The sequence below is a fragment of the Lotus japonicus genome, chromosome 6 (genome assembly GCF_012489685.1).
Source record: "Lotus japonicus ecotype B-129 chromosome 6, LjGifu_v1.2".
NCBI lineage: Eukaryota > Viridiplantae > Streptophyta > Magnoliopsida > Fabales > Fabaceae > Lotus > Lotus japonicus.
The window spans coordinates 52,635,645-52,645,754 of NC_080046.1; the positions used below are offsets into that span (position 1 = coordinate 52,635,645).

General features: G+C 35.3%; 2 protein-coding genes across 2 annotated transcripts; one reads left to right on the plus strand and one right to left on the minus strand.

Moving 5' to 3' along the window:
* Window positions 1-281: 281 nt before the first annotated feature.
* LOC130722799 (uncharacterized) lies at window positions 282-2,977 on the minus strand. Its single transcript, XM_057573647.1, has 7 exons — window positions 2,655-2,977; window positions 1,775-1,868; window positions 1,504-1,622; window positions 1,255-1,338; window positions 996-1,088; window positions 749-806; window positions 282-580 (listed from the first exon to the last, which is right to left on the minus strand). The coding sequence occupies exons 1-6, from the start codon at window positions 2,934-2,936 to the stop codon at window positions 750-752; spliced, it is 729 nt and encodes a 242-aa protein (XP_057429630.1). The 5' UTR covers window positions 2,937-2,977; the 3' UTR covers window positions 282-580; window position 749.
* Window positions 2,978-3,832: 855 nt separating this feature from the next.
* On the plus strand, window positions 3,833-9,842 carry LOC130724035 (DEAD-box ATP-dependent RNA helicase 17). Its single transcript, XM_057575195.1, has 10 exons — window positions 3,833-4,037; window positions 4,184-4,256; window positions 4,367-4,476; window positions 5,195-5,338; window positions 5,591-5,699; window positions 5,836-6,188; window positions 6,286-6,359; window positions 6,782-7,086; window positions 7,999-8,245; window positions 9,083-9,842. Exons 1-10 carry the CDS (start codon window positions 3,857-3,859, stop codon window positions 9,329-9,331), a joined length of 1,845 nt encoding a protein of 614 aa, XP_057431178.1. The 5' UTR covers window positions 3,833-3,856; the 3' UTR covers window positions 9,332-9,842.
* The last annotated feature ends 268 nt before the right edge of the window (window positions 9,843-10,110 follow it).

Below are 10,110 nucleotides of genomic sequence, written 5' to 3' on the forward strand. Positions count from 1 at the left end.
GAAGTAACAATTACTCAGTCCTTAGTGGTGTGTGGTGTTTCTAGTTAATATAGGTGGATGAAATGCCATATAGTCAGAATGCAATTTCCTTTTCGTAAATCGTAAGATACACCTTGAGTTTGTTGTCTGGCCTATAAGATGATTATAACTGCTCTACTTTTGGTTGTTCAAGGAACTTCATTTACGCGAGTAAGATAAATATTTTAAGGAAACTAGCACTAACTAAAGAGCTTCCTATATTAGGTGAGGAAAGAAAGAATAGTTAAAGAATTGCACGAAAATGAATAAATATAAGACATACATTTACAAACATTGAAATGGATTCCTGGTAGCTTATACACTTTCATGATGAATTACAATGTCGACAACAAAAAGCTACAATCAACATGTACAAGACGCACTTGAAGGCTTGAAAACCAACAATGAATAGCTAGCTATACTGCGAGAGTGCGAGGGGTATAAACTTGCACTTCCAGGTGCTGCTAATGAAGTAATAGTAATACTAATATTTGTTGGGATCTGAATCGCCCTGGAAGAGATATTTTGATTGATGTTTGTTACCTTATTCCACTCCCTGTCCCTGCATCATGTGTTCAAAATCCAGATTAGCATGGTTATATAAAATCATAAAAAATGCAGCATAATAAGGAACCGAACGTTCAAATTGGTGCTCTGGAAGGAAATTACAAATTTGTCTTCTTGAAAATTGATTTTCATTTATATCTACGTATCTATCTAGTTCACTGACCTCAATCTATGGATTCTGTTGTTTGAGAATGTTGCTCCTCAAATAGAGTTTGTATTCTCTGCAATAAAAATCAAACCCTGATACTTAGCCAAAAGAATATGACAACTTACAGAAATTTACAACTAAATCTTTTTCCTTTTATCTTTGTCTCAGGGAACTTGAAGTTTTTTTTATAAGCAGGGAACTTAAAGTTAATGTGATTAATTATCGGCAGATAACAATAGTAAATGCTGCATTTAGTTTCTACCTTGACAGAACTTCCAACTTCCTCTAGTTTCTGCAGTAGTAGCAGCTCCCCAGTAGGAGTAGAGTCATGCCTCGCTGACTTTGATGGAGACATCTACAATGACAGAAAACAATGAGAGGAAGAGAGACAACAAGTAACCAACATGAACAATGAGTTATGACTTCAATTATTGATTGCCCAGAATAAAAATGGAGCCCCAAAAGAAGTGGAAAAATTTGAACTATTTATTCCCAGTCCATAGGACTGGTGAATGGCCTACCATAAGATGTGGAGCATCTTCTAGTGTAGAAACCTGCCTCGAAACAATCTCATTTCTCATGTTCGATAGGCGCATCATAACAGCCTGAAAAGTTTGAAGCAATGCATAAAAGCAGTTGTATACAACCCATGCTATCATCTTCAAAATGAAAGAAGAAAATAAGGAAAAGAAACACACACATCCACAAGAGTGTATGCAAGTGTGGAGGGGAGAGTGATCACTGATCAGACACTATTGAATAATGAATACCTTCCTGAAAGCGTTTGGATTCGCAATGCCGAGGATTTTAACATCATCACTTGGTGGTCTTCTAACTCCAATATTTTCAATTCTAAGAGAATATACACCGAAAAGCGATTGCAAGTACCCTATGTAAAGACATAATTAACAGGTATCAGAAATTAAAACCACATGAACATAGAACCATTGCCAAGGATTGGAAGACTTATACCAAGGAATAAAACCCAAAACAGATAGTATGAAACTCGAGCTAGAAAAGAAGCAAAGAAGAAAACTGCACCTTGTTCAACCACAACATCAGACACAGAACTCAACAAAACATGCTTCTCTTTCTTCAGCACCCCAAAACATGGGAATGGTACCGGCCTTGTAACCTGAACAGATAAACACATATCCATATAACATGTCATGAGATCCTTAAATTCAAACATCTACATTGACCTAATAAAAAAACAGTAGCAAGCTAAACTTATCAAACAAGCAATCAACCCCAAAACTTGTTTAAGGGTCGAATGAATGATTTTTATATTATCTTCTAACACGCCCCCTCACAAGTGCTTAAATTCCACATTTTAATTAAAAAATGAGGAGGCAAAGATCGAACTCTAGACCGCAAAATCAGGCTCTAGGCTCTGATACCATATCAAACAACCAATTATCCAAAAAACTTAAGCTATTGTGTAAGAGTCGCATGAATGATTTTATATTATATTCTAACAAAAACACCCAAACCTATTTATCCATACTTTATCCCCAAAACCCAAGTAACAATTTCCAAAAATTCACTCCAAAAAATAACATACTCCCTCCGGTCCTATTTATAAGCATGAAAGAGAAGAAAAATCTTGGTCCTTTTTATAAGAATCAAATGAAAGTTTGAGCTATATTAATTAATTTTTTCCAATGATGCCCTTATTAATTCTAACTTGTAAAATGTGTCTCATTAATTATTCTCTCTCTTTTCCACTTTCCAACACTAATAATAAAGGGTAATTTTGGAAGTTCATTTTAATTTAAGACAAATTTAATGCATTTTATCTAGTTTAACTACATTTCTTAAACTGTGCGAATTTTTTTTTTGTTGCTTATAAATAGGACCGGAGGGAGTAAAATGAAAAAAAAAAACATGCTAAATTGAAATGAAGAAATCATCAACTTGCCTTATATACAATAGCATTTGGTGTGAGATAGAGTGTTCTAGACCTTATATCCTTCCTGAGAACAAACCTCCTGATTGGAAGATACAGCAACATGAAAACACCAATACCCCATGCCAATATCAACAAAACTGAGTTTACCACCCACTGCATCGTTTGATACTTGACAAAACTCTCCTCCATCTCTCGAAACGACGCCGCATACAACACTGCTTCATCTTCTTCCAACAAACTCTTCTCCAAGCTCTCAATTTCCACAACCTCGTCTCTGTTACTGTTTCCCATTCACACCCACCAACCTCACTCTGAAACCAACGTTCATTCAACCGAAACAAACAAAAGATTAAAACTTTATCAAATGGGCCTTGGAAATTTGGGCTTTGAGGGTGGAAAATACCCGGCCCATGATTGAGACTCTGCAATTTGCAATGTTTTGAAAATCAGACCGATCATTGAACCATTCTAAGCACCGATTTAAGGTTTAGAGGTTGAACTGAGATTGGACAGAGGTCAAACCGGATATTAATTAAATAATATTTTAACTATTTTAATATAATTTATATTAAATAAATAATATTCACATGTTCTAATAAATTATTGATACAATTTGAACGACACCCTGGAACTTATGGATAGACAGTGGACCTTGTCTGTGATCGGAGTTCGTCGGGAGTGCATGATGCCAGCTGATTGATTGGCCAAGCTTGGAGCTGCCTCCACCACAAAATCACTGTGCCTTATGGAGTCTCCTCCTCCGAAATTAGAGATCCTTATTATGAAGGATCGTTTTGCTGCTTTGTAATTGCGTAGTTGTATTAATTTTCCGATGAAAAAAAAAAGTAAAGTTCTTACAAAAGAAATCACAAAAATATTACAATAATTTAGGGACTATATATATAGTTATATACTAAAATTTGTAAAGTTAAAAAAAAAAGGTATGTGAGAAGAAAAATTGTTACGCATTCAATTTCAATTTTGGTTTAAAAAAACAAAGTGGGCCAATAAATTAACAATGGTATCCAAACGTGTAAAGGCCCAACACACTTTCTTTTAGGGTTAAAACCGGTTGCTCCGGTTCACGACCGGTTTGATTTTGTCCGGTTTTCTTACATATCGGACCGGGCAATACTGCGGTTCCCGGTTGAACCGATTGGCAATTTGATAAACCCTAACAAAGAGGGTTTTGAATTTTGATTGAGAAGAAGATGATGGAGACGAAGAAGAAGATGAAGAAGAGTACACAAGTGGTGCAAAGTAAAGATTTTGAGAAGAAGGGTGTTGCTGGCAATGGTGCTAGGAATGGAAGCTGTGGAGATAACAGTGTTTTTGCTTCTTGTTCGTTCTCAAGCCTTGGCCTTCATTCCAGTTTGTGTGACCAACTTCGTGGTATTGTTTTAACTCTCCGTTTGTTTCGTGAATTTGGCTGCAATTGTTCATGGGCAAGATGCAATTGTCCAAAGTTTTAGTCTTTTTGACACTGTTTTGTTTAGTTGATTCATTGGGAGTGCTGAGAAAATTTTGGTTTTTTACAGATAGGTTAGGCTTTGAAGCTCCAACTTTGGTGCAAGCTCAAGCAATTCCTGTCATCCTCTCCGGGCGCCATGCGTATCCTTTTTGTTGTTGTTGTTGTTGTTGACTTGTTGTTGTTGTTGTTGTTAACTCAATAACTCTTCATTTTGTTTTTGAAATTGTGTTCTTTAATGAGAAGCTTTTAGCCTGGTTAATGCGGCCACGGGCACAGGGAAGACTATTGCCTACCTGGCTCCTATCATTCATTACTTGCAGAGTTATGATAACCGAATCCAGCGTTCTGATGGAACATTTGGTGTGTCTTCTTTTCATTTTGAACATGATTTAGTTTGGTTCCATTATGTAATTACTTTTCTTCCCCACAATTTTACTGTTTGTTCAGACTTGTACCGTTCCAGACTGACTATTTTTCAAACTGTTAAGATAATGAAAAAATAATTCTTTCTTCAAAGCTGTTGACTTTCATATTACTTGTTTAGAGGAAAAGATTTGTGAAGTTTAAATTTTGATGACCAGCTCTCCCAAAAGACAAAATCTTATATGAAGGCATATGAGTGTTTTTATCTCTAGCACACTACTCATGCGAAAGTTCTTTTCAATTGAAGTGTGAAATTTGAACCCACCCGCTTTACCTGTGCTTAAGTTCAATGTTATTTAGTAGAAGAATGGGGACAACAAGGATTGAACTCTTGACCACTTGGTTACATAGACTCTAATACCTTGTAAATTATTAACCTTCCCAAAAGCTTAAATTGTTAAGGGAAGACAGATGAGTTGTTGATTCGGCATCAGATACATATGCCAAACTGTATTCATGCATATTATAGTATGTCTTCCCTTAAATTGTTAAAGGAAGACAGATGAATTGCTTTACATCTCTAATATTAAAGATGATTCTTCATCAGATACATATGTCAAACTGTATTCATCCTTAGTAACTAAACTTTTTGCTGAATTGTTTATGGTATGTAACTAATTCGATTTCACTACTTTGATTGATTTATTGGCAATAGCGTTGGTTCTTGTACCGACGCGAGAGCTATGTTTGCAGGTTTATGAAATTCTTGTGAAGTTACTGCACCGGTTTCATTGGATTGTTCCAGGATACATTATGGGTGGTGAGAATAGATCCAAGGAGAAAGCCAGGCTGCGCAAAGGTAGAAACCATGTTTATTCATCATTAACAGTCCTCTGCTGACTTTATCTTTAAAATTTGTTTTGTTTTAGTTGTCCAACAATCCAATCAGAAATATGGTGGGAATGAAATTATAAATGAAAAGAGATTAGTGTTATAGTATCCTTTGGGATGACTAAAAGAAAATTTGTTTTTTACAGAAAGGAAATTTCATGTCATGATGAAAAACATTGTTTGATTGATTATATTTATAACCTTGGTTGTTCCTATTTAGGTATATCAATTCTTATAGCAACTCCTGGGCGCCTTCTAGATCACTTGAAGAAGACATCATCATTCGTATACACAAATTTGCGCTGGATAATTTTTGATGAAGCTGATCGGTATGGTTCGCATCTACTGCTTCAGCAGAAATTACTGTTTGTTGGCATATTAAATGTGGTACTGTTTTCTCAATGTGTTGTTTTCTTTGCACTATATAATCTCATGAACTAACAAGCTTCATATTTTTTTCTCCAGGATTTTGGAATTAGGATTTGGAAAAGATATAGAGGAAATACTAGATCTTTTAGGTTCAACGAGAACCGGGTGTGATGACCAAGAGAATGCAGTTCCTGGAGCCTCTAAAACTCAAAGACAGAATTTGCTATTGTCAGCCACCTTAAATGAGAAAGTAAACCACCTTGCCAAAATTAGTCTAGAGAATCCGGTGATGATTGGTCTTGATGATAAAAGCATAGAACCAATTTCAACAACTGCAAGCCTTGATCACGCAGAACCTGATGAAGACAGTGAAGAAAAGTATTCCGGTAAAATACCAACAGTTGGTGATTATAAAGTTCCTGTACAGTTGATTCAGAGACACGTGAAAGGTTTGTGAAGACTATTAATTAGAAACATCTGCAGTGAGCCTTCTACGTTAACATAATGTTTTCAATATCCTCAATTTCTACTTTGATTGCTTTGCAGTGCCTTGTGGTTCACGCCTTCCTGTACTTCTTTCAATTCTAAAGCATCTTTTTGAAAGGGAACCTTCACAAAAGGTAAAGCTTAGCTTTAATCTTCAGCCCCTATGCCTGGAATCTGTTTCTTAGATGGGTTGAAATTAGTAGATTTTGCCATCCACACATTCCTCTCGTTGTTTACAATGGTTAAATTATTGCTTGCCAGTTGTCAATTGGTGTATAATAGCATGATGTATGTATCATGTGGTACTCTTGGTGTAATTTTGTGAGACATATGTAGATGAAGACAAAAATATCTCTTGGTTAGTATGCTAATATAATATTAAAGAGTGTTAGTTACCAAAAAAAATTCCATATTATTCTGGTTGTGGGACTGAAACTTATATTAGCAAGAATGAATCTGCATCTATCCTTTCCCTTGCTAATCAAAGCTATTACAAGTCAAAACTCAAAACATTATACTTCATTATGGCATCATTCATCTATTTTTGATTTCACAGGTTGTGGTATTCTTTTCAACATGTGATGCGGTGGACTTTCACTATTCACTGTTAAAATCATTCAAATTTTCGTCATATCCACAAATAGAAGAAGGGGACAAACAAATGTTTCTGGGATGCAAAATTTTGCATTTACATGGTAATATGGAACAGGAGAACCGAAGAACAAGTTTCCAGGCCTTTAAAACTGAGAATTCTGCTCTGCTTTTATCGACTGATGTTTCTGCTAGAGGTCTGGATTTTCCAAAGGTTAGATGCATCATACAATATGATTGTCCAGGGGAAGCTACTGAATATGTGCACAGGTATCTGCTTTTTGCTTAGTTTTTTGTGTGTGTGTGTGGGGGGGGGGGTTGCTCATTTAATCAATCATCTCTTCTTGTTCCGATTGTAACCTAAATACTGCTTGGAACATATGGGCTGCATGATGTATATTTTTTTAAAGAAAATTGGGTTCATCAATTGTGGTTACTTAGTATGTGCAATGTTGTTTAAGAAGAGTATTTGCACACATAATCTGTAAAGTTTTCCTTCAAAAGGTACATTGATACATGTCAAACATTCATGCATAATTTAGACTCAAAATTAAGCATCAAAGTCAATAATATTATAGAAGCTAGAGTTAGGAGGCTTTTGATTAAACTTATTAAAATAGCTTTTTACCAACGGTTCTCAAATTTCTCAGATAGGCTTATGAATGAGCGCTGATACTTACCTAGTCTTTTGAGCTTATTTAAATAAGCTTATAAATAAGTGCTTATTAATATAAGCGCTTAATTAAGCTATTTATCCAAACACATTAAATATGTATGTGTGAGGGAGATTCATTAACTTATAAGAAACAATAGTAATCATATCTTCTATTGCTTTAGGATGGTAAAGGACTGTAAAATTAATCAATATCATGAATAGTTAAATGATCCCCATCTTGTTCCAAATTTTACTTGTGATGCTTTTGAGCAATTTTTTGTTTACTTCATCTTACAATGATTTAATGATGAAATTGAAAGAATTTTTATATTTTTAGAAGCCTGAAGGTTTGTTTTGCACTTCTATGAGTGACTTTAACAATCATTAGTAATGGAGCTTGTTCCACTGGATAGCTAGTAGATTCAAAGTCATATTCGCTATTCTTCCTTTATGAATACCTATACTATAATCTTCCAATATGACTGGAAATGCTATCTTATCTGAGCCATCATGAATTCATTATGCAGAGTTGGTAGAACTGCTCGCCTGGGGGAAAAAGGAGAGTCACTATTATTTCTACAACCAATTGAAATAGACTATTTACAGGACTTGGAGAAACATGGTGTCTCACTAACAGAGTATCCTCTCCTCAAAGTGTTGGATTATTTCCCCCTACATGGACAAAGTAAACACTTAAAGAAATCAGTTTTCATAGACTCGCATCCCTGGGTGCTCTGTCTACAGAAGGCACTTGAATCCTTCATAACATCCAAGGTGATTTTCATTGCTGGTCTTATTGTTACATTTGTACTGATTATCTATGTCTTATCCAATAGAATGTCATTCAAAACGTTGTATTTTAACTTTTGATTCCTCTTGAGTTGAGTAACATGCAATTTAAGTTCATTTTGAATCATCATAGATTCATCTTTTATATGACAATTAAACATTAAAAAAAGTTCCCCTAACATTAAAAAACATTAACATCTTGCATACTATTGTGCTGCCCCGTTGTGTACTTTTTTGCCCCATTGGGTCATTTTGCCCCGTATATAACTATGAATGCTAATAGAAATGCCCCTAACAAAATGACCCAACGGGGCAGCACAATAGTATGCAAGATGTTAATAGATTGGTTTAAAATCCACTGATAAACCAAAATAACATGCCAAATAGATTTGATTTGTTTGCGCTGTTAGGAAGTTTTTGAGAATAGAGAAAGGGAAGGTTAGAGCAGGGAAATGAGTGGGACTTCCATCTGTTCACATGCTAAAAGTGAGGAAATACTTGATTACTTTAGAGGCCGATTCCACAAGTTGAACTTATGATTTCTTTTGTCCACAATTTGGGATTTCAAACACCAACACAAAAGCTTAAACATTTGGTTAAGACTGATCTTATTCTTAATAATTATCAGTCAAGCACGCACTCGGTCAAAGATCTAAGAGCATCCTGCATATCAGTAGTTTCCCCCCCTTCCATCTTCAATTGTGGTGACTGGTTTATTCCTTATGATTTCACTAGACATCAATGTTTTCCATATATGATTTTACAAGAGTTCTTTGTTTCTTCTATGTATTCATAAACCGGTTGTTGCCTTGTCTTTTTCAGCCCAAGCTGGATGAACTTGCCAAGAGGGCATTCTGCTCTTGGGTCCGTGCATACACAGCCTATAAGGGTGATCTGAAAAAAATATTTCTGATCAAGAAACTTCACTTGGGGCATGTAGCAAAAAGCTTTGCATTGAAACAACAACCCTCCTTAGTTGGAAAGTCATTCCAAAAGCAAATTAAGAAGAGAAAGAGATATGAGAAGAATAATGGGCTGTCAAATAAGAGAAAAGTTGCGAGGGTGACATAATGCAGACCATGAAAATGGCTGATGCCATGATTTTGATGAAGCAAATGATGTCAAATGATGACATTGGATGATGGATCCTGTGAGACCAGAATCCAAATCATGCATCAACAAAGTGGTCATTAATATCGTGTTTGAATTGGTGATGACATACAATCTAAAAAATGGTAACTCTAGAAGCTACCTTTGAAGCTTCTCCCTATAATTGATTATAGGACTTTCACTGCGGAACCAAACACACTACTACTGCAGCATCAAGGCCTTTTGGCCCTGTTCATTCTCAAATTGCTAACCTGGGTTTTCTTATGGCTGATGCTTGCATGTATACACTAATCTACAATGTGCTTTTAGTTGGTTTGGTAATTTAGTATTATTGTCACATGGAGCTGAGTCAATTTGTTACTTGTTAGGTTCATAATCCTTTCAATAGATAACTTGTGGCTCAGTGGTTCTTGTTCATGCAACTTCATTATTATTGTTATTTCGATCTATAAAAGATAATGCTTTCTATGTATTTCATTACAATCACAATCTGATCATTACCACATCTCAATCCTAATTTAAAATTCTGATGAGACTCATGTGAAGCCACAGGCATGTGCTACCATATTACTAGTTATTGAATCCATTATTAAATCTCAAGCTCTTTTTTTAAGTTATTGAATTATATATGTAGAAAGAATATTACAGCCTGCAACTGCATGTTTTCCATTGTCTCCAATTGGACGGTTTGTACAACGGAAAGAAGATATGATATGCCTAATTTAATAGAAAACTAGCTA

Bases quoted from the DNA above. Each gene is read 5' to 3' on its own strand.
- LOC130722799 (XM_057573647.1), bottom strand. From the start codon at position 2,936: ATGGGAAACAGTAACAGAGACGAGGTTGTGGAAATTGAGAGCTTGGAG. The intron at 1,623-1,774 runs GTGCAGTTTTCT...GTCTTTACATAG, and splicing joins TGATGTTGTGGTTGAACAAG to GGTACTTGCAATCGCTTTTC. The intron at 1,089-1,254 runs GTAGGCCATTCA...CTGTCATTGTAG, and splicing joins AAGATGCTCCACATCTTATG to ATGTCTCCATCAAAGTCAGC.
- LOC130724035 (XM_057575195.1), top strand. From the start codon at position 3,857: ATGATGGAGACGAAGAAGAAGATGAAGAAGAGTACACAAGTGGTGCAA. The intron at 5,339-5,590 runs GTAGAAACCATG...GTTCCTATTTAG, and splicing joins GAAAGCCAGGCTGCGCAAAG to GTATATCAATTCTTATAGCA. The intron at 8,246-9,082 runs GTGATTTTCATT...TGTCTTTTTCAG, and splicing joins AATCCTTCATAACATCCAAG to CCCAAGCTGGATGAACTTGC.